Genomic DNA, 27,701 nt, shown 5'->3' with positions numbered 1-27,701 from the left:
TTGTTCTCCCAGGTGCACCTCAATTCCTCTTTGTCACATACCGAAGGATGTCAGTCTTCCATTACAGTTAATCTGTTTTTATTTGGAAAGGTGTTGATACAAGTACAAGCTCTGTGAAGTCCTGCCCTCGCTTATGTATTGGGACTTTGCTTTTGGAGATCAGTTGTGATTTTCATGCACAACTACTGCTTATTTTGCTTCTCCATGTCTGTACTGTTCGTGTTGATGTCCATTGTATGCTGAATTCTCTTCATGTGGTGTTATTTATACTCGGGTGCTTGATGGTGTGACCGAGGGTGAAATTCAACATTATCTCTCTCATCAGGGCATCACTGCGGTCCATCAGGTAGCAAAAAAGGTTGATGCAAACTTAGTGCCTACAAGCACTCTTCTTCTCACATTTGATCAAGTAGTGCTTCCATTGAAGATTAAGGCAGGCTATGAAGTTCGCCCGTATATTCTGAATCTGATACATTGCTACCAACATTATAACAACACTTGTGTGTCCTGTCAAAATATGGCCAAATGTGTTAGTTATGCTAGAGATGCTCACGAGATGCGATTGCTCGCCCTCTCCTCCCAGCTGTATCAGTTTTAATGGCAAACATGCTGCTTCATCCCATGAGTCTCTCTCTATCTCAATGAGCGGGCCATTCAGAAGGTCTGAGTGAAGGAAAAAGTACCTTACCCTCTCACTTGCAAGTTGATGGCTAGTCGAAAGTCCTGCATTGTATCATCTGGCACTTAGTACTGTCATTGACATGCCTCAATCCACGAAGGAGCTCCAATTCAGTACTGCAGGTATGAAATCACCCAGTATCCTGGTAGCATTGCCGTCGTCTTCTCCAACAGCTGCACAACCAGCCCCCAAATCTTCACTCCCAATGGAAACATGAATATCATCCCAGATAGCCGAAAGAACCTTCCCAGTATTTCAAGAAAAAACAGACCTCAGCTGAAAGATGTCAACAACAAATTTACAGAAACTCTACACAGCAAACCAAATAAAACAGACTGCAACAGAATTAAAGAAGCCATGGTACAATCAGCCACTGAAACTATACTGACCAATAAAAAATACAAACACCCGTGGTGGAATGAAGATTGTAATGAAGCAATTGAAAAGCGAAGACAGGCTTGGATAAAATGGAATAGCAAGGAAACCTCCGAAAATCATGAAAACTTCTTGAAGGTTAGGAAAGATACATCAAAAGTATTGAGAACAACTGAGAGGCTATTCAACAAAAACCAAATCAATGAAATAGAAACGAATTTTAGAAGACATCACACTCGGGAATTTTATAAAGCCTTTAAATCGCAACTATTGCCGTTTAAACCTCCTACATTACATATAAGAGGACTTGATGGAAAACTAAATTTGAATGACAAATTATGTGCTGCAGCTTTTGGAAATTACTTTTCATCCCTACTGAATACTGAAAATACAAACAAAAAGCTTGATTTCTATCCTACAGTTCCTCCTGCAGATTGTCCTCCTCCCACATGAGATGAAATCATGAAATCTATACAGGGCTTGAAAAATAACAAATCTGGAGGTGAGGATCACATCTTGGCTGAAATGTGGAAATATGCAGCTCATGATACAATAAAACATCTCCATGATATCATAGTGAAGATTTGGGAAACTGAAACTCTACCTCCAGATTGGACCATAGCAATTATTCACCCACTTCATAAAAAAGGCGATACGAGTGATCTGAATAATTACCAAGGAATCTCTTTGCTACCAACGACGTACAAGATCTTTTCCAGACTGTTGTTAAACAGAGCTGAATCAGTCTTAGATCAACAGTTGGGCGAATATCAAGCTGGTTTCAGGACATCACGATCCTGTGCAGAGCAAATCCATAACCTGAAATCTGTTATATCATACGCCAAATTAAGATCAAAAACGTTTGTTGTGACCTTTGTCGGCTTTCAAAAAGCATATGACTCAATTGATCGAGAAACAAAAAAGAACACACTTGCCGAATTTGGTCTAGATAGGAAAACAATCAATCTGATAAGTGCCACTTTAAATAACACAGTGTCAAAGGTAAAGTTCAGAGGCGAACTATCAGAACCATTTGAAATCTGTACAGGGGTGAGACAAGGTGACCTGCTCTCTCCGTTGCTTTTCAACTGTGTCCTGGAAAAGATAGTCAGAGAGTGGAAGACAACCGTACCGCCAGGTTATGGGATTCAAATTGGACACAAAATAAATGGCCTCAGTGGAAACTGTTTGGCTTTTGCTGATGATCTGGCACTCATTGCAAATAATATTGACGAAGCTAAGGTTCAAGTGTCCAGCCTACAATCAATTGCTGCTAAGACTGGCCTAAAAATAGCATTTAACAAAACTGAATTCATCACAAACATCAAATACGCTCCTCCTCATATTGAAATACAACAAGAGAAAATCAAGCAGTCAAAGAAATTTAAATATCTTAGAGAAATAATTACACCTGATGGTTCAGAAAAAAGCAGCTGTAGAAAGTAGGTGTTCTAAACTAGAAGGTGCTTTTCATCTGTGCAAAGACTTATACAAAAGCAAAAGCCTGTCTTTAAATCTAAGACTGTCATTATAACACCGTAATTAGGCCGTCAGCTTTGTATGCATCAGAATGTTTAAATGTGACAAAGAAAGGACCACTATGAAAACTTGAAATAAAAAACCGAAAAATTTTGAGAAAAATCCTTGGCCCTATCAAAGAAAATGGAGAATTCTGCCAAAGACACAGCTGTGAATTATACAAACATACAGAAGACATTGTTACCAGCATGAGGAAGCAGAGAATGATGTTTTTTGGTCATCTGGAAAGAATGAACCCGCAAAGACTTACTCATTGCATCCATTCATCAATTTCAAAAACAAAATCGCATTCAAAATGGGCAAGCCAAGTTAAAAAGGATTTACAGGAAGCTAAAATTTCATTTGATGACATTCAGGATCGAGAAATTTTCAGAGAAAAAGTCAAAATTACTAAAAACCTTATTTTGCTTACTACACCAGTTCCACGTCCTGCCTGCAAATGGTCAAAACAGAGAAAAGAAGCACAGTCAGCCAAAATGAAAATCTACTGGCAAAGGAGTAAAACACAATCATCAGGGAAGAGAGAAAAATCTTCGTGGTCTGAAGCAGGCTGAAACGACAGCAAAAAAAAACCGAGCCAACAAACATCTGGGTCTTCGTCTGCCCACTGTAAGGATGTAAGAAATCAAATAAAGACAAACAGTATTCTTCTTTTCCACTTGTAGATTCTCTTCGCCGCATGATACCCTTCCCTGGCTGACCTGCATTTCACCGGTGCACACTGCGAACTGTTTTTCTGCCCTGGAATCTGCAATTCGACCAAGAGAGACTGCAAACACCTCTGTTGATTTCATGGAACAGGACCCTCCGGCCTCCTTGTGCCATAGCAGTGAGTCTTTGAAGGCTAGCACTTGGCAGCTGTCGAGGTGACTGCCCTACATTTGTTTCGATTAGATTAGATTAGTACTTGTTCCATAGATCATGAATACGACACTTCGTAATGATGTGGAACGTGTCAGGTTAATAAAAGGTGTCTATACAAGATATTACATTAAACAAAATATTACATGACACTCAATATTATTATTATTATTATTATTATTATTATTATAACGATTGTTCCCCTTTAGGAGAGCGATTGAACTTGAATTCATAATTTCATCTTCAGATGTTTTTCTTCTTTGCTTCCCAGAACCTCCTCATTCTCTCAGAATGCTCCTTCTTCCGTTCCTCTGTCCATTTTTTACCAGGCTGACGCGATGTTCTTTCCCCAAACTTCACACTTGCGATTTTATGCCGGCACTCAGTGCGATCTTCGAGATTTTTTATGTTGATCTGCTGTAGATCCCTCTGGACTTGTTTCAGCCATTCTGTGCCACATTTACTCCTTGTTATAATATTGAATAATTTCTTTGCTGTTCTGGAGTCTTCCATCCTGTAGATGTGTGTGTAAAATTTGGCTCGGCACTTTCTGATTTCATCTGTCACTATGTTGATCTTTTTAAGGAGTTCGTTTTGTGGTCTCTTCATCCAAATGCCATTTTTGTTGATTGGACCATAAATCTTCCTGAGAATTTTTCTTTCCTGCTTTTCTGTTTCCTTAATTTTTGAATGACCATCAATCACCATTGTTTCAGCTGCGTAGATTGCTTCTGGAAGAATCACTGTTGTATAGTGCCTTAATTTTGCGTCTGTCGAAATGCACTTCTTGTTGTAATGCGTCCATGTTAGCTTGTAGGCCTTCTGGAGCTTGGTGATTCTTTGTTCATTGGCAATTCGGTTTAATCCTGAGGACTGTATAGTTTCACCGAGGTATTTAAAATGGCAGACTTGTGCAATTTTACCATATTTTGTTATTAAAGGGGATTTTTTTTTCTGGCTGCCTTTCCGTATATTGGGTTTTTTCATAAGATATCTGTAGTCCGTTTTTTTTGTGAAATTTCATGTAGTTTTTCCACTGCGTGAATCACTTCTGTTCTGTTATTGGTGATAATTGCAATATCGTCAGCGAAAGCAAGGCACTTAATTCGGTTCTCTTTCTTGATACCAATTTGGATACCCTTTACGTGAGGTTCCCATTCCCTGATTATCTTTTCTAGAACAATATTGAAAAGGATTGGGGATAGTCCGTCCCCCTGTCGGACTCCAGATTTGATTTCGAAGGGTTCTGATACTTCGCCCATGAATTTCACTTTGGCCGTTGTTCCTGTAAGTGTCTGTTCTGTGATTTTTCGTGTCTTTCGGTCGATCCCAAATTCTTCCATGATTTTTATATATATAAAATAGAGGGAAACATTCCACGCGGGAAAAATATATTTAAAAACAAAGATGATGTGACTTACCATACGAAAGCGCTGGCAGGTCGATAGAAACACAAACAGACGCATACATACACACAAAATTCGAGCTTTCGCAACAAACTGTTGCCTCATCAGGAAAGAGGGAAGGAAGTGGGTTTTAAGGGAGAGGGTAAGGAGTCATTCCAATCCCGGGAGTGGAAAGACTTACCTTAGGGGGGAAAAAGGACGGGTGTACACTCGCGCGCGCGCGCGCACACACACACACACACACACACACACACACACACACACACACACACACACACACACATCCATCCACACATATACAGACACAAGCAGACATATTTAAAGACAAAGAGTTTGGCAGAGATGTCAGTCGAGGCGGAAGTGCAGAGGCAAAGATGATGTTGAATGACAGGTGAGGTGTGAGTGGCGGCAACTTAAAATTAGCGGAGATGAAGCCACATGTGAAAGCACCCACGTGATTTACCAACTGACCTGCCTACTCTGTGATGCATTCTATGTGGGAATGACCAGCAACAAACTGTCCATTCGCATGAATGGACACAGGCAGACAGTGTCTGTTGGTAATGAGGATCACCGTGTGGCTAAACATGCCTTGGTGCACGGCCAGCACATCTTGGCACAGTGTTACACCGTCCGGGTTATCTGGATACTTCCCACCAACACCAACCTATCCGAACTCCGGAGATGGGAACTTGCTCTTCAATATATCCTCTCTTCCTGTTACCCACCAGGCCTCAATCTCCGCTAATTTCAAGTTGCCGCCACTCACACCTCACCTGTCATTCAACATAATCTTTGCCTCTGCACTTCCGCCTCAACTGACATCTCTGCCCAAACTCTTTGTCTTTAAATATGTCTGCTTGTGTCTGTATATGTGTGGATGGATATGTGTGTGTGCGCGCGAGTGTAAACCCGTCCTTTTTTCCCCCTAAGGTAAGTCTTTCCGCTCCCGGGATTGAATGACTCCTTACCCTCTCCCTTAAAACCCACATCCTTTCGTCTTTCCCTCTCATTCCCTCTTTCCTGATGAGGCAACAGTTTGTTGCGAAAGCTTGAATTTTGTGTGTATGTTTGTGTTTGTTTGTGTGTCTATCGACCTGCCAGCACTTTCATTTGGTAAGTCACATCATCTTTGTTTTTAGATATATTTTTCCCACCTGGAATGTTTCCCTCAGGTCGATAGACACACAAACAAACACAAACATACACACGAAATTCAAGCTTTCGCAACAAACTGTTGCCTCATCAGGAAAGAGGGAAGGAGAGGGCAAGACGAAAGGATGTGGATTTTAAGGGAGAGGGTAAGGAGTCCTTCCAATCCCGGGAGCGAAAAGACTTACCTTAGGGGGAAAAAAGGACAGGTATACACTCGCATACACACGCATACCCATCCACACATACACAGATACAAGCAGACATTTATAAAGGCAAAGAGTTTGGGCAGAGATGTCAGTCGAGGCGGAAGTACATAGGCAAAGATGTTGTTGAATGACAGGTGAGGTATGAGCGGCAGCAACTTGAAATTAGCGGAGGTTGAGGCCTGGCGGGTAACGAGAAGAGAGGATATACTGAAGGGCAAGTTCCCATCTCCGGAGTTCTGACAGGTTGGTGTTAGTGGGAAGTATCCAGATAACCCAGACGGTGTAACACTGTGTCAAGATGTGCTGGTCATACACCAAGGCATATTTAGCCACAGGGTGATCCTCATTACCAACAAACACTGTCTGCCTGTGTCCATTCATGCGAATGGACAGTTTGTTGCTGGTCATTCCCACATAGAAAGCTTCACAGTGTAGGCAGGTCAGTTGGTAAATCACGTGGGTCCTTTCACACGTGGCTCTGCCTTTGATCGTGTACACCTTCCGGGTTACAGGACTGGAGTAGGTGGTTGTGGGAGGTTGCATGGGACAGGTTTTACACCGGGGGCGGTTACAAGGGTAGGAGCCAGAGGGTAGGGAAGGTGGTTTGGGGATTTCATAGAGATGAACTAAGAGGTTACGAAGGTTAGGTGGACGGCGGAAAGACACTCTTGGTGGAGTGGGGAGGATTTCATGAAGGATGGCTCTCATTTCAGGGCAGGATTTGAGGAAGTCGTATCCCTGCTGGAGAGCCACATTCAGAATCTGATCCAGTCCCTGAAAGTATCCTATCACAAGTGGGGCACCCTTGGGGTTCGTGTGGGAGGTTCTGGGTTTGAGGGGATGAGGAAGTGGCTCTGGTTATTTGCTTCTGTACCATGTCGGGAGGGTAGTTGCGGGATGCGAAAGCTGTTTCAGGTTATTGGTGTAATGGTTCAGGGCTTCCGGACTGGAGCAGATTCGTTTGCCATGAAGACCTAGGCCGTAGGGAAGGGACCGTTTGATTTGGAATGGGTGGCAGCTGTCATAATGGAGGTACTGTTGTTTGTTGGTGGGTTTGATGTGGACGGACATGTGAAGCTGGCCATTGGACAGGTGGAGGTCAACTTCAAGGAAAGTGGCATGGGATTTGGAGTAGGACCAGGTGAATCTGATGGAACCAAAGGAGTTGAGGTTTGAGAGGAAATTCTGGAGTTCTTATTCACTGTGGGTCCAGATCATGAAGATGTCATCAGTAAATCTGTACCAAACTTTGGGTTGGCAGGCCTGGGTATCCAAGAAGGCTTCCTCTAAGCGACCCATAAATAGGTTGGCGTATGAGGGGCCCATCCTGGTACCCATGGCTGTTCCCTTTAGTTGTTGGTATGTCTGGCCTTCGATTTGTGTGTCTATCGACCTGCCAGCGCTTTTGTTTGGTAAGTCTCATCATCTTTGTTTTTAGATGTATTTTTCCCACATGGAATGTTTCCCTTTTTTTTGTGGGAGGTTGGGAAATTACCCACTTTCTATATCCAGAAATTCATCTAATGAGTAGAAGGAGTTGCCATTAAGAAATTCTTTTAATTTCTTTTTAAATACTATATGGCTATCTGTCAGACTTTTGATGCTATTAGGTAAGTGACCAAAGACTTTTGTGGCAGCATAATTTACCCCCTTCTGAGCCAAAGTTAGATTTAACCTTGAGTAGTGAAAATCATCCTTTCTTCTAGTGTTGTAGCCATGTACACTGCTATTACTTTTGAATTCATTCGGATTGTTAATAACAAATTTCATATGTGAATATATATATTGTGAGGCTACAGTGAAGATTTCTAGCTCTTTAAATAAGTGTCTGCACGATGATCTTGGATGAGCTCCAGCAATTATTCTGATTACGCACTTTCGTGCAATTAACACTCTTTTACTCAATGATGAGTTACCCCAGAATATGATGCCATACGAAAGCAGAGAATGAAAATAGGCATGGTAAGCTAATTTACTCAGATGTATATCACCAAAATTTGCAATGACCCTAATAGCATAAGTAGCTGAACTCAAACGTTTCAGCAGATCCTCAGTGTGTTTTTTCCAGTTCAACTCCTCATCAATGCATACACCTAGAAATTTTGAATATTCTACCTTAGCTACCGATTTCTGATTGAAGTCTGTATTTATTAATGGGGTCATTCCATTTACTGTGTGGAACTGTATATACTGTGTTTTGTCAAAGTTTAATGAGAGCCCATTTGCAGAGAACCACTTAATGATTTTCTGAAAAACATCGTTTACAATTTCACCAGTTAATTCTTGTCTGTCGGGTGTGATAGCTATACTTATATCATCGGCAAAAAGTACCAGCTTTGCATCTTTGTGAATATAGAATGGCAAGTCATTCATATATATTAAGAACAGCAGAGGACCCAAGACCAAACCTTGCGGCACCCCATTCTTAATTGTTCCCCAGTTTGAGAAATCACCAGTTTTTTGCATATTATGTGAACTGCTTACTTCAACTTTCTGCACTCTTCCAGTTAGGTACGATTTAAACCATTCATACCACAGCACTTGAGCTTATCTAGAAGTATTCCATGATTTACACAATCAAAAGCCTTTGATAGATCACAAAAAATCCCAACGGGTGACTTCCTACTCCCATTCCCCATTATGACTCTTCTCCAGTGGGAACATTTGTGGCATTAGATTCAACAAGGAGGAACTACAGTTGCTCTTGGAATCATATTGTCCAGTTGTTTTCTGCTTCCAGGAAATGAAGCTGCATTCTCACAACTGCTTTAACCTCTTGCATTTCCTTCCAGTATGCTTTGACCTCCCCCCTGCCCCCCACTGCCTCCCCCCCACCCCCACCCCCACCCCCACCCCACCCCCCGCCCCACTTTCCCCATCATATGTACAGTCGCAAATGGCACTTTTCCCTGATGCAGGCATGAAGCCACTGTCGTACACATACCTAAGCCCTGTAAAGACAAACCCCTTCCTTCTAGCTATCACCCCATTTCCCTCATCAGCTGTTTCGCGAGATGATGGAACATATGATTCACTGTCGGCTGGTATGGTGGCTTCAGTATCACAGTGTATCAACCACTGCACAATGCACATCTTATGCGCGTCGTTCTGCAGTTCACCATCTCATCACTTTGTAAATCCATGTCATGAATGGTTCTCTGCGGAAATACCAGACTGTGACCATATTCTTTGATTTGCAGAAAGCCTAAGACAACTGCTCAAGGACTGATGTCCTCTGTACTCTATACACAAAATATCCTCTGTACTCTGTACACAGAGGAATTCCAAAGCCACCTGCCCATTACCTTCACAAACTTTTAAAAGACCAGCCTTATCGCACATCTTTTTCCAAGGGAATGGAATGCCTCAAGACTCTGTACTGGAACATTGTTCTCTTTACTACAGCCATTGACCCTACTATGGCCTCTACGCCGCCAGGCATTGCTGGCTCCCATTTTGTGGACAACTTTGCAATCTATTGCAGTTCTCCACGGACTTGTCTTTGAATGGTACCTTCAGCGAAGTCTCGATCTACTTTACTTGTGGAGAATCAACAATGGCTTTCGCTTTTCCACTGACAGAACAGGAAATGAAGCTGCTGTCCTGCTGCCAAGGTTGTAGTGCTCCTCCCTCAGCCTGCTAGTTTTTCCATTCCTTCAGATGATCACCGTGTTGCCATCTGTTGGCAGATGGTGTCACTTTGGCATCACTACTGGTCTTCTCTTCATGGGAACGCGCTACGGGGGATTAAACCTCTCCCAATGGCTTGGCTGACCTCCTCTCAGCCCTCAAGTCACAAGGAGATCATTTTAGTTAATTTGCGTATTGGGCAGTCTTTTCAGCCATAACAATTTAAGTGGTGATCCCCCACCACTTTGTGCTCATTGTCATCAATATTTCACAGTTCGCCGTATCCTGACCCAGTGCTCTTTTTTTATCCACTTACATTTCAGTGTGTGTTTGTCGGCTGAGTTGCCTGCTGTTTCAGTGATCAACATGCAGGCTGTCTATTGCATTTTACTTTTTATCCATTCTAGCAATATGGCAAAGGACATTTAATTTTTGGTTTTACTTATTGGCATTGTAAGGTTATAACATAGGTGCTTACGGCCTCAGTTGCCTAAAAGAAAAAAGAAAAATGTATTTTCCCCATCACGACATTCGTCCACCATGTCACCAATGGCATTCAGTCTAGTGGTGGGAAATGGTCATAATGTTTTGGCTCATCCGTGTGTCTCCAATGACAATATCCTTGTTTATTTATTCCCCCTGTACATTACAAAGTGTAAGGTCACAAGTGTTCCTATGACTGTTTACGTTGAATAAAGTGGAACTAATTGCAGTGCAATCCCTTGTCGAAATTTTTATAATATTGTGATCATCATGCTCGTCCAGTACTTTCCGTATTTTCTGGCCTTGTGTTTCAGTTTTGGGGGAATGCTTTTCTGAAAATGGTTCCTGTCTTGTTTTGCAGGTTAAGATCATGAGAGTCACTTTATGTACCAGTGTCCAGTAATTTTAATAACACTGATGCTAATTTAATTCGCTCACTTTTGCTGACTTCTTTTGGCTCAGATCATTACATTCTCTTCCAGACTTTGACCATTTTATTGAATCACTGTTTCTTCCATGTAAATGTCCTTTTCCTCTAGCAAGCTTTCATGGTAGCTCACCGCAGTCCTACAGACTTTTGGTGTGCTAGTGCTAATTGCCTCAGACTCCAGTGTCTATGCTGAACAGAGGTTTTCTGTCTAGTTTAACACCTTTAAATTAATTTTTGAGAAACAGTTTGTGTACATTGTTAATTCTGTCAATTACAATATCTGTTTCAATTTCTTTACAGCTCCCTGAAAACTATTCCAGCTATGTTTATTTCTGATTCCTGTTGATCTCATTCCCAAGTAATCTGTGCTGCAGGATTTAGATTGTGTACTTTGCTTTCTTCTAGTTTCTTATAAAATTGAGAATGGAATATCCATGATTTCTTTCTGTCCTCCTGTGGTTTCTGTACCAATGGATCTATTTGACCTAAATTGTTCCCATCTGTATTATATTCCACTCTTCTGCTATGGTTTTACTTGACTCATTGGTCATTGCCTCAAAGAATTTCCACTTCATCGCAATCCATTTTGAGTTTAAAATATAACTCTTTGTAATGATGTTAAAGTTTGGGTGGAATTCAAGTAATCAAAAAAGTAGTCCAAATTGAGATATGAAGTTCCCATATAAGTGAGCATTGTGCTGAAATTGAGGAACAGCCACAAACCGGCCATTGTCATGGTGCAACATGATACATATAAGACCTGGTCAGCCCCAGTCCTCAACTGCCAATCTCTTTTCTAGACAGTCAGTAGAACACCCATCTCGAATGCATAAAAAAGGACTTTGTCTGGAAGCTAAAAATGTTTCTAGTGCTCTTTTTCTTTGTACCTTTCTGTGACTCAACTACTCCTCTGTGGTGTGCAGCCTTTCCATAATGTTGTTATTCCCTTATGGACTTTCCAGTGCAAGAAACCAATGAGGCAGTTTAAAGTTCAGTCCCGGGAATAAGACATCTGTGTTTGACAAAGCTGAATTTTCAAGATAGAATTGGAACAAATATCCATTTTTCCTACTAGTGAGTTGAAGGTTGTTTCTGACCTTGGCCAAGTGCAAGCAACCTTATATGCCAGGCTATTATCTTTAAACAAGGCTGTGTAGACGTTTCAGAACAGAAGTACATGATGAATAGCAGAATTAAGTCCATGCAACTGGGGACTCAGATGGAGCATTCCTCTTGTGCTGTCTGTTGAGTTCTCAGTTGATAAATAGACAAAGGCACTCGTATTGAGAGAGGGGAGCTGTGAGAGAAAGTAGTGATGTCCAAATAAGTGGCCCAAGAGGTATCACAGATAGGGCTTAAGATTGGAACTGATACCTAACTTCAAGCCACTGTCCTGTTTTCCTTTCTCAAAGTTGATAATGACAACCAGTTCTGTTGCCTATCCTACAGAATCAGAGGCCAGTTGAATATGAGGTTGTTTGCATGCTTGAGGCCCCCACCTACGCCCAGAGCATGTCCTCTTGTGATAGTGAGGGGCAGCACCAGAGTGGCAGGTATGCGAATATGTGATACCATGTCTCCCATATTCAATCCTGCAATGACCAAGAATGTAGGGTAACCTGGGCACGACTTCGGGCTGATAGTAGAGCTGATAGTGGGTGGGCAAGGCCAACTCAAATCCTGTGGGTTCTTTGATAGTGCTACATCCTCAGGGTACCCCATGCTCATCTGTTAGCAGTTTTATGATTACTAGGTGTGACTAAACATGCTCCTCTTTTGAATATGGATTTTTTGTAAGTGACAGGCAACAGACAATTACCCAAGATGAGCTATTTATAAAACTATTTAAATTGTTTGGACTATTCTCTCATATGACATTCAGGGGGAGGGAGGGGAAAAATCGGTTGTTTCTGTTTAAAATTCTATCTACATTCTCTAATTGTGCTTGAATCCATATTAAGTCTTTGTTCCCCATGAAAAAGTCCAAAGAAACTGTGTACAAGTGTTTAAGCAAGTTTTTAAAATCACAGTATTGTCTTTACTGTGTATAGTTTTCATCTCCAAAGTGAGCAATGGTGACTGATTAAATTGAATGCTATTGAGGCCAGGTGAAACAGTTCCTGATATGGCACTGTAAGGTTTTGATAGCAATGCAATTTTGTTTTTGTTTTAAGTATGTTGCAAAATGTAAATAGTGTGAGTGTGATCTTGATAATAAGATTCCTTTTAGAACATTGTAAAGTAGCTGTGGAATGCAGTACCATGGCAACATTCTTCCTTTGGGTAATATATCACTAGGGACCTGAAAAAATCTCATTTGCAATAAACTTGAATATAGATGCAAGTTCTGCCTCAAAATGTAAGAATGCGAGTTTACCTAATAAATAATCAAAAAATCGATGATGGAATGTAACAATGTAATTCAATCTATATCTGATAAAATAATTCATCTGGATACAGTCTGCTATGAAATAGCATTTACTATGTAAAGGATAGTTGTTACCATATAGCGGAGATGCTGAGTCGCAGACAGGCACAACAAAAAGACTGTCGGAAAGTGAGCTTTCAACCAAAAAGGTGTTTGTTGAAAATAGACACACACCCCCCTCCCCCCCCCCCCCCCCACACACACACACACACTCTCTCTCTCTCTCTCTATCTCTCTCTCTCTCTATCTCTCTCTCTCTCTCTATCTCTCTCTCTCTCTCTATCTCTCTCTCTCTCTCTCTCTCTCTCTCTCTCTCTCTCTCTCTCTCTCTCTCTCTGTCTGTCTGGTCACGTGTGTGTGTGTGTGTGTGTGTGTGTGTGTGTGTGTGTGTGTGTGTGTGTGTTTTATATTTTCAAGAAAGGCATTGTTCACCAAAAGTTCACTTTCAGACAGTCTTTTTGTTATGCCTATTTGCGACAGCATCTCCACTATATGGTGAGTAACTATCCTTTACATAATAAATGCTATTTCATAGCAGACTCTATCCAGATGAATTATTTTATCAAAGATAGTTTGAAATACTTCTATTCTCTGTGTATAAATATCAAAAAAGTAACCAGTTTTCAGATACTTGTTTTGACACATCGTCTACCAAAGCTCAATTCTGATAGAAAATGTGTGTAAGATTGCAAAATAAAGAGCACACCTGTACATAAACACAGTGATGTATTACTGAGTCATTAAATTATGCTCTGATGCCATATCAGCTGTGCCCATTGAATCATCAATATAGGCACCCTTGCATGCTCAATAATTACTACACAATATACTGTACCATGTGAGGGCAATATTGTGCAATACATGTCACTTGCATCACCGAGGGAAATTCTGTTTGCTCTGAACACATTTTCGCAAAGAACTGAGAAAAGGAAATGACAGAAGATTAGAAAGTGGACTGGAAAATGTATAGAAAAGCACCAGGTCATGCTGTGGATAGATTAAGTTCGCGATTAATCTGAAAATGACGGATACCTCATTGTCCGCAACAGCAGAGGAAACTGTAGATCATGATGTTATGACAGTTAGCAGAAATGTCTGCTTTCTTGAAACTGTTGTTACAGCACAGGCATAAGATCATGTAAGTTATCAATCAGCACAGTTGTTACAACAGAGAGCAATACATAGAAAATGGTATACATGCAGAATAATTTATACAGTTCACTTGTTTAATTTTTAATTAGTTTTTGGGGTTATGATTCTTTGCTGCCTTGAGAGAGTTCCTGGTCCATTGAAACGTTCACAGAAAGCTTCTCAGACTTGTTCATTCATTCTGCATAATTTCTCCTGCGTATTGCAAGGCATAATATTATGCCCTTCTTTGCCTTGTAATTTCACAAGATACATTGACACAGCATTATCATGTCAATAATTTGAGGCTGCAAGGGCCCTTAAGATACATGTCAAGTATGGCTATGTGGGGCTCAGCTGTGGGATTTCTGCCTGTGTGAGAATAACAACATGACTGACAACTAGCCATGAAAAAGGACAGTGATTATGATTCACTGTTATCCTACGCCAAAATGGTCACGGTAGCAGCAGATGTAAAATTTAGTGCTGAAGTCCACTGAAAGTTTACCGTTAATCAGCAGTGATAAGTTTCCCTTGGCAGATCTTAATAGCCTAATCACTCTGCTTCTCATTTTGGCTATTAGCTGCAGACATTCTTGTGCATATTATAAAGAAGTTAACAAATAGAAGCAAAGCACAGATGAAAGCTAATCACCACAGTTACTGTGCATTAGCAGCCATAATTGTCATCCACAGAGTGATATTACAAGGGCGAAGCTTACTGGGAAGTGATGTCCAAAACATTGTGTATCTCTCCAACTCATTTGTAGACTACTACCGAGTTTTGTGGTCTTGTAGAGTTTTACAAAAGTAAGTTGTGTGAGTGGTCCCTCAGAAATTGTGGCATTTTCAGGGAAAAAATAAAGATAAATGCTTGTGACAAGCAAGGATGTAATTATCATTGTTGCACATTTCAATCACATTTTGATCTTTCATTTTTTAATCAGACTAAAGTTACAAAATAGAACAAATACTCTCCTGAGAGAGAACGATCTTGTATGTAAACAACATTGAATATTGCAGGATATACCTGTGTTACAAAAATAAGAAAGTCCTAGAATCTTTCAGAAATGTAAAGATGTATGAAAAAATATTTGAGTATAGCACAACACACAACTACATCTTGCGGCTTCGTAATTCCATATCTCTAATCGCACACCACTGTGAACACACACAGCACCCATCAACAATGTCTTTCATCATAGAATATCCAGAAGGTTTTTGGTGCTGATGTGTCATTAACTGACATCTGATTAGAAGAAATAGTACCACGAGTGACATGTTTGTGATAAATCTACAATGTATAGCTACCTTGAAATGGCACACTGTAATAGCACACCAGTTATAACATGAAAATAATGATATCCAATAAGATGTCTCCAAGGTTCTTCATTACTTGAGTGCTATGGATTTTAATGTTTGTATTTAGTTTTATGGAAGCATGTCATTTTAACATCACTTCACAGGAAGCATTAAGTGGCACTAGTTTCCTCTGCTACAGCAATGAGGAACAAATAGATAATGCGACCAAGCTCATACTCTGACCGATTGTTGCTGTGATAGCTGTGTAAACAACTAGCTGCCTAATTGAGGTATAGCATTTTAAAACAAATGAATACATATCTTCGCTAGTATGCATGAAAACATGGCAGGTTTAGGGTGGGAGAGGGATATTTTGAACTATGATTCTGAAAGATACTATTACCATGGAAGTAGAAAAGGACAAAAAACTACCACTTCTAGGTGTGCTGGTCACAAGGGATGGTGAAAACCTGGGGCACAATGTGTATCAAAAACCGACATACACAGACCAATACCTGCATAAACTATCAAATCACCACCTGAGCCAGAAAAAGAGTCAAATTAATACACTCGTAACATGAGCAAGGCGAATAGGTGAGCCGCAGCACCTCTGATGCGAAATACAACACTTGGAAAATGGTCTGAGGTGCTGTGAGTATGCCACAAGTTATATTAGAAGTATAACAACCAAACACTTGGTGAAGTGAGAAAATAGAAGAAAAAAAAGTCAGGTATGGCCTTTCTGCCATACATTCCCAGAGTGACAGATGGAATCAGCCATATATTGCACGAACATGGCATAAAGACTATGCCCAAATCAACAAAGATCAAAGAGTGTCTCAGATCAGCAAAGGAGAAAAGAGACCCACTTCCAGTGTTGGGAATACAGGGTGATTCAAAAAGAATACCGCAACTTTAGGAATTTAAAACTCTGCAACGACAAAAGGCAGAGCTAAGCACTATCTGTCGGGGAATTAAGGGAGCTATAAAGTTTCATTTAGTTGTACATTTGTTCGCCAATAAAGTTTTTGGTCCCTTTTTCTTCGAAGGTGCTACTGTAACTGGACTACAGTATCTGGAGATGTTAGAGGATTGGCTGTTCCCTCAGCTCGAACAAGAAGCACAACAATTCATATTTCAGCAGGATGGAGCGCCACCACATTGGCACTTATCTGTTCGTAACTACCTGAATGTCAACTACCTGAGGCGATGGATTGGTCGCCAGGCAGCCTGTGACAGAGCACTTCATCACTGGCCTCCAAGAAGCCCTGATCTTACCCCCTGCGATTTTTTCTTATGGGGGTATGTTAAGGATATGGTGTTTCGGCCACCTCTCCCAGCCACCATTGATGATTTGAAACGAGAAATAACAGCAGCTATCCAAACTGTTACGCCTGATATGCTACAGAGAGTGTGGAACGAGTTGGAGTATTGGGTTGATATTGCTCGTGTGTCTGGAGGGGGCCATATTGAACTTCTCTGAACTTGTTTTTGAGTGAAAAAAAACCTTTTTAAATACTCTTTGTAATGATGTATAACAGAAGATTATATTATGTTTCTTTCATTAAATACACATTTTTAAAGTTGTGGTATTCTTTTTGAATCACCCTGTATATTGCATACCATGCACATGTGGAAAAGTTTGTTGGAATGACTAGACGATCAGTTAACACCAGAATCATGGAACATAAGTGACACTGGTGATTGGGGCAGGTGGGAATATCAGCTGAAGCAGGGCACCGACCACATAATAAAATTCACTGAGATGGAAGTTCTGTCTGTAGAGAAGAACTATCACACCTGCTTGTTCAGAGAAGCTATAGAAATACACGAACACTAGAAAAGCTTCAATAAGAAAGTAGAAAGCCTCAAGGTAAACGGATCCTGGCCCCCTGTGCTGCAGCGTATGACCATTACAGGTAGGAAGAGAACCACGCCGGAAATGACAGAGAAACACTTGGACCTGGCGTGCCAGATGCATATAGTCTGCGGCTGCTAGCTCGACTCCAGTCCACAACCAGAAATGGAAAGTGAAACTTCGACAATGCCAGCCACTCATGCTGTAAAAATGTCGGAAAAATGATTAGACAAACGTCGACTGAAGAACCCGAGATAGAAGCCAACAGGCAGTTTGTCAACAAGTGGCCACGAAAGCCTTAACAATTTTGTATACCAGTAGAGGTCGTGTCTGAACTATGTCATTTATGTCACAGCCAACCTCAGCAAGCAGTCAACCTGTAACCGTTACCAAGTGCTTTGTGCACTCCATTTTGCCGTGGGTTGTGCATTGCTTGTTGTTTTGTTATTTCAAGTTCAATGCCCATGGCACCAGAAGGGATCAGTTATCCCTATGGCAATGTACCAGCTCTGCTTTCACAGAAAAATAGAATGTGATTTTAGGCTAGCCGGCCTGCGAGAGGGAGGCTGGATTTGTTCTCCCGCGCTGCTCCTCTCACTTCAGCCGATCAAAATACTCATTTGTTTACATTTGTGGCTGACTGCCATGTTATAGTGTCTGCACTTAAAGCGACCAGAAAACAAAATTAGTCAACATTCTTCAACCAGCTGAGGATAAAAGTCTGCTTCTCAACAGGAACAATCAGTTGTCAAAATCTTAAATAGAGCCAAAAGTAGAGGAAAAGCAAAGACCATTTTGGAAAAAGCTCTTGAAGTTTTAACAAAAGCAAACAATCCACTTATTATAAAGATGAGAACTGTTTATCCTCTTTCATTGTTATTTTTTTACCTCCAATCGTTTTTCATGGCCAGTTTCATCTTCAGGCACATAGAATGACAATTTTTTGAATTTATACCCTCAGTTATTTACAAAAAAATGCTAATTTTGCCAAAAACAGATGCTATATTTTCAGGTCCCTATATCACCAGTTGAAATTATTCCTAATTGGAAAAGGTTTATAAGGAGTCAGTTCTGTCATGTTCATCATTGAAAAATTGGGCAGCTGAATTCATCTTGGCTGTATACGTCTTCAAGATATTCACCTGATAAATGTCCCATAATGGTAACCAGAGATGGAAATATCAACACAGTGCACAATATTCTGTTGGAAAATGGGCAATTAAAGTTTTATGCAGTAGACGACATCACATGCGTATCGAGATAAAGATTACAATACATTTTGCATTGTGGATTAACTAAGAGGAAGTATCATGCAAGGTGGGCACTGCAAATGTTTATGCTAGTTGTAGAAGAATCCAGTTGTATTTGTAATTTAAAATGTTACTGTGGTAGATATGCTGGTCTACTGCTTCACGTTAAAAGGAACTTGTGATACTAACGGTTCATGAAAGCCAGTCGCTCTGTGCCAGAAAATGAGTAGTAGATTTCATTTGTCAAAAAAGATGGCTGGTGTTTTCTGGGATGCTTTAGAATCTTTGTTGTTTACCTTGCAGTGCCTAAAACAAGTGGCAGATACTATAAAAATGTTTCCAACTAACTATGTTCATTAAAAAGTTCAATGGATGGCATCTGCATTGCATTAGAAAGAACACAAAAATCATCTTTCATGATAGCAGTTAAGATACCTCACCATTGAAAATACTCAGAATTTGAAATAAAAGTTGTTGGGGACATTCAGTCTATTCACTTGACTTGGCACTTATTGCTTTCCAGCTATTATTAAGCTGAAGAACTTGTCAGCTGTATGTGGGTATTTTACATAAGTAAACAGCTTTAATACAAGTGTAGCAAGTACAATTTATTTGATGTTGTATGTTCCTTAGATTCATAGTAAATTCAGACAGTGTCCTAAAAACAAACTACTTTTTGTGTTCGCAAAATACTACTAATAATGTAGAGTCATTCTTAGTGCCAGCCTATGTAATCTATGAAAATCTATTCAGGGTGATGTGGGTGGTATGTGCCCAAGTGACCCAGCCCAAATTGGCTGCTTCCGCTCATTTCACTTATGGTTTACTTGTGAAAATATGGGCTACTTAGAATCTTTCCTTAGTAGAAAAGTGCTTGTAAGGGGATAATGACAAGCTACATGTGTGTTTGGATTCATGGCAAACACAAAGAACCTCACAGAGTTCAATCATTGTTATCCTTATTCAGGTTTGGAAAAATTGGGCTTTCTGTGTATGCCACCAGTCCATCATTATCACAAACTCTGGACATGCTTCAGTGATCACTGCATATCTGACACAGTCATGTAATATTTTGTCACAGGAAAGCTAGATGTATGCTTACATTGTAAGTATATTACAAACCTTTAAGAAAGTATTATTTTAAAAAAGGAATTCAACCTCAGAATAAGCTTTATTCTGATATAGTGCCATACGTGACCCATCATAGTGTCAAATGTTGCATCCTTGTTGGTTTAGGCTTACTCAAGTATGCATGGATTTACCATTGGTAGCTTACATATCTCTCATTTCTGTAACATCAACAGAGTCTACTGTTCCAAACAGTAACATACCAAAAGTGTTTACTATTATTACATGAGAGTAGAGTTTTTGGGAGAAAAAGCAATCTTTCTACATTGGGAAAGTGTTAGTGGCACATGCTCACTCGGAGGTTGTATAAAAGTACATAATAAAGAAAGTTTTCAAGTTATATGAGATTGTCTCCTCCTGCCACAGCAACAGGGCAAGGATGTGTGATTCTACTGGATATAGGACCATATAAGAATTTTTGAAAATCATTGGGAGGAGTGGCAACCAAATGACCATTCAAGTTGGTTTGTAGAATCTGCAAGTATGGAGACATATCATCAGGTTTTTGAAAAAAATCCACAAAATCTCGAAGATAGCGAGGACCTTATATAGTCAATAACCTCTTGTCATGGAATGAAAGATGAAAATTTTTTATCTTACTTCGATAGGCACAGAACTCATATTCAGCAAGTTTTCTCTTCAGATTGCATGGAAAATCCTCTGTAGAAGGGATAACTGCACCTGTTAGATGAAACTTCATTTTGTACAATTCCCGAGCAAGTTGAGGGCTTTTGTAGAACCTGTTGGGGGAAAATATGATAGTGTGACCCACCTGCACAGGCTTGCAATTAATGTGCCAAATGAGCTACTATTCACTTTGCAAAATATAAATAGGATGAATTAAACTTTCTGTAATTGTCTTTCCATAATATGGAATGTGACAAAAAACATAAACCTTTCCTGAATCATACAGACATTCTATATAGGCAGGTGATGGTGAAGAAACTTGTAAATGATATCTGGGAATAATTTCTGTAAATAAGTGTGAGTGAATCAGCAGGAGGTGTAATTTGTTATAATAGGCCAGTAGAGCAAAATTAAAAAAGTAGATGAGTCAGAAGTAATTGCTACCAAAGGTTTTATTGTTTTAATGCCTTCATTTGCGGTCCAATATGACTATGCGGGTTTTCACCCTTGGCAGAGTTGTGCTTAAGTGGTAGAGGGTAAAAATGTTTCCCCAGAAGGGATTTTTTTTTGCGGTTTTACAGTTATATCTTGTAAAGAACTCAAAATATCGAAAGCATGGTCCTGTTAAAATTGGTAGGGCATTAAATTCTGCATTGAGTGAGACCAGGCACGTATTTTGTGGATCTCCTGTTCCCATGCTAATGCTCATCAAAGTTGGACAAATATTACATATTTATGAAAAATTTTCATTTTAACTTCTGCTCTTTGGTAATATCATCTGAACTAACCCTCCTATCAGTGGTCTTTACAAAAGTTATAGAGAAATAAATTCTGTGTTCAATGAGGCCAAAATTGAATTTTTCGGACAACCTGTTTTTGTACAGCACCACCTTAAACTTGGACCATTTCATATCATTAATGAAGACTGTTTAAACTGTAGTTCTTCAATAAGTGTTATTTACCGTATATTAAGCATAGCTGTAACACTCCATGGTACTTGCATTGTACTTAGTAAATATAATAATACAATAAAGTATTAAAATTTTAGCATACATGAAAAGATAATATTAAAAAATGGTTTCGTATAGAATGTGATGAGATCTATTCAATTGATGTGAAGATGGAGGCAGAGAAAGAAACACAATTATTGAAATCGATTAGTGATTGTATTTCATAGTAACAAAAATTGTAGTTAAAGATATGAAGATGAAAAGGGGAAAAAATAGGTAAGTACACAAATTTCACAGATGTCGATGTTTGACTGTCGTTGCACCACTGGACTCCTCAAAGTCTGTAATTTCCTATTCGGAGTCTGTCGCCCAATCACTCAGCTCCTGAAGGTCTGTAATTTTCGCTGCTCCATACATGCAGTCCAATGTCTGGTTCATCAATTTCATCTGGTTTGGAGGGGATTTGTACAGGAATTCTGCCAGCCGCAGTGGCCGTGCGGTTCTAGGCGCTACGGTCTGGAGCCGAGCGACCGCTACAGTCGCAGGTTCGAATCATGCCTTGGGCATGGATGTGTGTGATGTCCTTAGGTTAGTTAGGTTTAATTAGTTCTAAGTTCTAGGCGACTGATGACCTCAGAAGTTAAGTCGCATAGTGCTCAAAGCCATTTTTGAACAGGAATTCTCATTGTAGTTGGTACAAATCAGTGAGCACTTAATCCCAGCCTTCCAACTTCCACAACCACCTGCACGCCCTTGTTGCATTTGCAGAAATTTGTGGAGAGAAGAGACTGTGGAGAGAAGAGACTGTGGAGCTGGCACCTTGTAGGTAGGAAAGGGTTAAAGACCAAACTCTGACGCCTCCCATCTGCAGAGGAATGAATTCATATGGTGTCCTAACCACATGTGCACTTGTGGGTCAGTTCTCAAGCAATGTTGGCGGGCTGCTTCTGATGTTGGTGGTAGGGACACCAGGTTAAATTTGGATTTCTCGAGATCTTTGGAAAACAGGTTGAATCGCAATTTATCTAAAATACCTCCTGCCCTACCTCCGTAGGGGTTGTTAGTCTTAGCCCAGCTTTGGCAATAGCTTCAGATCAAGCGTCGAGCTCAAAGAAAGGTTTGATTTCTTTTGGAAGACATTTATTTTCAACCAACAGCTTGACCAACTTCTTTGCCCTACTTGAAGAATGCTGAGGTCATACCACACACACTCATGGTGTGGAGAAATATAAGTGGCCTTCTGATGTCGTCTGCCAATTTGAAGCGTTTGCGACCAAATACTTGTTGTACCTCTTTCAAGTTTTGCGAAATATTTTTGTTGATGGTGTGACTAGGGCATTGAGCATGATGAGAAGTCTGCATCCTCATCAACTGTCACAACTGTCTCATGCTCCTGTGATACCTCAAGGGCTGTGGCAGAGTTAGGTGGTCTGTATCTTCATTGGCTTGCTTTACTGAGAAGCCTTCACCTTCAGGCCTCTCGGTAAGCAAGTTAATGAGAAGCACTTTATTTCTATCATTGGAAAGGAATTGCTTCTGCGTCATGGTCAGCATCATTAACTCGATAAAGATGATCCCAGGAGCAGTGTGTCTTTGGCTTCGACAGAGATGCTCAGCTTATTTGATGCTCTTGGTGGGCAGGTCTTCTGGGTAGCCCTCAAACACCACACTTGTCACACTTCGTTTGTAGTATCTTTTTAGGTAGTCAACATATTTAACTGGAATGTTTCACCATTCTTCCACACAACTCTGTGGAGAAGAAATCCATCATTGATGACAAAAGCTGCTCCTTCCACGTTTACCTCATTCAGTGGTGTCATATAACACTAACTTGGGAGTGTTACTCAGTCCCACTGCATCAAACAGAGAGAGGGAATAGGGTGTTAGCTCATGATGGAAGAATTCTTTAAGCTATTCATTGGTTTTCTTGAGGAGTACTATCTAATGGAATACTGTTTCAGTGTTCGCTGGTACATTCCCCAATCAATGGTCACCTGAGATTTGAATCATTGTGGGGTTTTTTTTTTTTTTTTTTTTTTTTTTTTTTTTTTTTTTTTTTTTTTTTTTTTTTTTAAAAATATACAAACTTGTCAAAGGTTTGTCGAACCAGGTTGAACATTGACGAATTACCAATTTCAAAGGCTCTTCGGCAGTTGATTGAGTCATCTCTGATAATTCCTGTACTGATGGACATAACAAAATTAGTAACAGGGGAAGGATCCTGGGATTGAAACCACTCAATAAACTTCTGGAGGTCTGCATTATCACTCTGCACTCTAGCATTCCTCACATCAACATGTTGCTCTGAAGTAGTGAGTTATACGCCACAAAACTCTTCCACCTGCCGAGTCACAGTAATAACAGTTGGCATGGTCAGGATCCATCTACTCTGTCTGAAATGCTGCGACCATGGCTGGGCCCTCTAGAACGTTACAGTGAGTGCGTTAGGGTCTGCCAGTCATAATGTCAGACCATAACCCACTCCAAAACTTACCAGACCTTCTGACTGAAACCACCTGTTTAGTGCAAACTGTGTATAGTCTTCCTGAGATATTTACTTTTCAAGGCCCACCATGTCTTATGAATAGAGTTTCGCAAATTTAGCATACAGAAAAAGCCCACTAGCCTGAAAATAGGGTAGCATTTTCTTATCAGTGGTGAAGTGCAGTTCCCAGTTGCCACTCCACTCAGCCTGGATGAATTGCTTCATCAGAGTAGTCATGTCAATGCAGAGTGTCCATTCAGCTCCAGCTCTTAAAGTTTCTGTGCAAATATCTGCTTCAAAGTTTCATGATCAAGGGCTTCCAAGGGACTTGTTGAGGTAGACCCCTCTTCAAGGTGCTGATCTCTTCTCTCATTGTCACTCATTCTTGTGAGTATGACACGTTTTACCCTTTGCTTGACTTCAGTATGAAACAGGCTGCAACAAAACAATACCCTATTCTTCATTACAACCTATACAATCAATGTGAGTTGGTCCAAATTTAAGGTGGAGCTATGCAGAAACAAGCAGTCCAAAAAAATTCCCTTTTTGTCTAGTTGAATGCAGAATTTACTCCTCTGTAACTTTATAAGAACCACTTTATTGATAGGTGGGTTAGTTCAGATGATGTTACCAAAAAGCAGAAAATAAAACGAAAATTTTTCATAAATGTATAAAATTTGTACAACTATGTTGAGCACTAGTGTGGGAACAGTGGTCCAAAAAATATACATCTGGTCTCATTCAATGCAGAATTTAATGTCCTACCACTTTTAATGTATTCTATATAATAGAGGGAAACATTCCACGTGGGAAAAATATATCTAAAAACAAAGATGATGTGACTTACCGAACGAAAGCACTGGCAGGTCGATAGACACACAAACAAACACAAACATACACACAAAATTATAGCTTTCGCAACAAACGGTTGCTTCGTTAGGAAAGAGGGAAGGAGAGGGAAAGACGAAAGGAAGTGGGTTTTAAGGGAGAGGGTAAGGAGTCATTCCAATCCCGGGAGTGGAAAGACTTACCTTAGGGGGAAAAAAGGACAGGTATACACTCACGCACACACACATATCCATCCACACATTTGGTGTGTCTTAAATGTGTGGATGGATATGTGTGTGTGCGCGAGTGTATACCTGTCCTTTTTTCCCCCTAAGGTAAGTCTTTCCACTCCCGGGATTGGAATGACTCCTTACCCTCTCCCTTAAAACCCACTTCCTTTCGTCTTTCCCTCTCCTTCCCTCTTTCCTGACGAAGCAACAGTTTGTTGCGAAAGCTAGAATTTTGTGTGTATGTTTGTGTTTGTTTGTGTGAATAACGACCTGCCAGCGCTTTCGTTCGGTAAGTCACATCATCTTTGTTTTTAGATATATTTTAATGTATTCTTCATGAGATAAACTATAAAACCTCAAAAATACCCCTTTTGAGGGTATATTTTTACCCCCCCCCCCCCTTTTTCCCATCCCCACCATTTAAACACATCTCTGCCAGGGAGGAAACCTAGGATAGTCATATTGGGCCAAAAATGCAGCCATTAAAACAATAAAACCCTTTGTAGCAATTATTTCTGATTTGTACTTTAAGCCTACTGGCCTATTAGTGCATTTTTTAAGTGACTGATTCTCTTGTGACAATGTGTAACATGAAATGCTCCATATCCCTGAAATTTCTCCTTCATGATGAGATTTATATGTTGATATTGCAGATGCTGCCTGCAGCACTTAGCGTTGCTACTGAGGAAACTGTAGATTTTCGGCGAGGCTTACCAGTTGATTATCTGCAGTATATGGGAGTTGCACACAGCGATAAAACTGGAGATCAACGTAGAGAAGCTTTCATAACACAGCTGCATCAGCTGTTTGATAAGTTGTGGGAACATTTGCCCATTGATGCAGCTGTTGATCAGATGGCAAAGGAGTTCATGCATGATGCATTTCCTCCTGTTCTAACAGAAGGTGAAGTTCTAGCCCACACATCATTGATGATTCATTCATTCATTCATTCATTCATTCATTGCGCTTTTCTTGCAGTGTGGTCTATTACCAGATCACAAGATATAATGTTAAGTCAGCTCTGTACTGTCGTGAATACAGTTTATCAGCTGTTAACATAACTTTTCTCTATAAATACTTCTATTGCAAAGTGTTTTAGTAAGTAAACAAATATCTTGTTGCCATTTTTTATGTTTTCCGCTGTAGCTAAGTTGCTTCTGTACTCTTGGAATGTGATTCATCTAATGCACCTAAATAAAGGCAGTTTTTATTTTGCGGTACTCATTTTACATCATTTTATCTGTGAAGCATCTGCAGGTGCTTGTAATACAGTTTGTTAATGTGTATAATATTTGTTACATAATTATTATAGATTTGTTACTACATTACAGTTTTTTGTTATTCTATTGTAGTTAGGTGAGAAACAACTTTTTGTAGCACAAGTTTCGTTCTGTTAAATTAATATTTGTTTCATAAAATGCTGAAAATTGGACATCTTGGGTACACAGACCACCTAAGTACAAATCCAGGTGACACATATGTACTAATAAGATCAGAGCTATTGTAAGAAGATATAAATATTAATTTAATTTCACAAAACTTGTGCAACAAAAAGTTGTTTTTCACCTAATAACAAAAGAATAAGGAAAAACTGTAATCAAGTGACAAGTCTGTAATTATTACGGAACACAAATATTATATATAAACTATATTACAGGTTACAGAAGATGCTTCATAAATAAAAAGAAGTGAAACATGTATGGCACAATAAAAACAGCTTTTCATTTAGTTGCATTAGATGAACCACATTCCAAAAATATCTTCTGTCCACAAAAAATTACTAGATTTCATTTTATAACAAACTGAAATACTCAGTGGTAAGCTGATCAGTATTTGTAGTTAGACTTGCCTTGCACTTACAAACTACTTTCAATTTGTTAACATGCTACTATTTTGCATACTTTCAATCCTTGCTCTTTCACAGAATAATTAAGTGTCTTCAAGAACATTGTGATTTGAAAATGACATGCTTATTGTTTATGTTTTAATACAATTTGTTGCTAATAGTGAGTTAGTATCATATAATCTGTTACATACAATCACAACATTCTTTATAAAAATAATTATAACAATATGTACTGTAGAAGAGAGGCAGCTACACGTCAAATGTCATGAAAGGAACTGTGGAAATTGTGCTGAGCAACAAAAGTGTAAAAAGTAATTGAAATTGTTTTTTTACCTCCAGCTTCAAGAATAATGTAGCAAACAAGAAGGAAAAAGATAATATCTGCAGACACCAAAGGAAGAAAGTCAGTCACAAAGTTTAGCAGTTACAAACAGTCTTAATTGGCAGCAACTTCTATTTTCATGCATAATGTTTAACGTAACAGCCAGGGTACTTCATAAACCATTAAAATCATTTGGGCCTGCTCCCAGTATTGTGCTTCCCTACTCAAGAGATTTGTACTCTCTCTCCAGTTATATTTTGCTACTACAATTGACATAAGTTCAATTTACTCTAGTTTGATTTACTCCATTCTCTTCCAAAGGCTTCATTCCTCTAATTTTCTGTTTGCATTCTACATACTTTTCCCCATCTCTTCACCATTGTTACGTTCCTGTTTGATATGTTTGTATCTTATGTACAAATTGTAATTTCCATAGCTTCTTCTTTGTATATTTTTTCGTTATAGCAACCACGAATATAAAGAAGTCATTCATAAGCCATGTAAAACTTACATACTCAAGTTACCAAGGATCATAATATTGTTTTCATCAAAAAA

General features: G+C 39.7%; 1 protein-coding gene across 1 annotated transcript in view; it reads left to right on the top strand.

Annotated features, from left to right (window-relative positions):
* LOC124802580 (ribosomal oxygenase 1) overlaps positions 1-27,701 on the top strand; it is a 73,858-nt gene that overhangs the window by 26,729 nt on the left and 19,428 nt on the right. Inside the window, exon 6 of the mRNA XM_047263451.1 lies at positions 25,632-25,881. Coding sequence (XP_047119407.1) covers positions 25,632-25,881 — 250 coding nt within the window. The remainder of the gene's footprint in view (positions 1-25,631; positions 25,882-27,701) is intronic.

The sequence above is a fragment of the Schistocerca piceifrons genome, chromosome 6 (assembly GCF_021461385.2).
Source record: "Schistocerca piceifrons isolate TAMUIC-IGC-003096 chromosome 6, iqSchPice1.1, whole genome shotgun sequence".
In the NCBI taxonomy this organism is placed as follows: domain Eukaryota; kingdom Metazoa; phylum Arthropoda; class Insecta; order Orthoptera; family Acrididae; genus Schistocerca; species Schistocerca piceifrons.
This window is presented reverse-complemented; position numbering and strand designations above follow the sequence as displayed.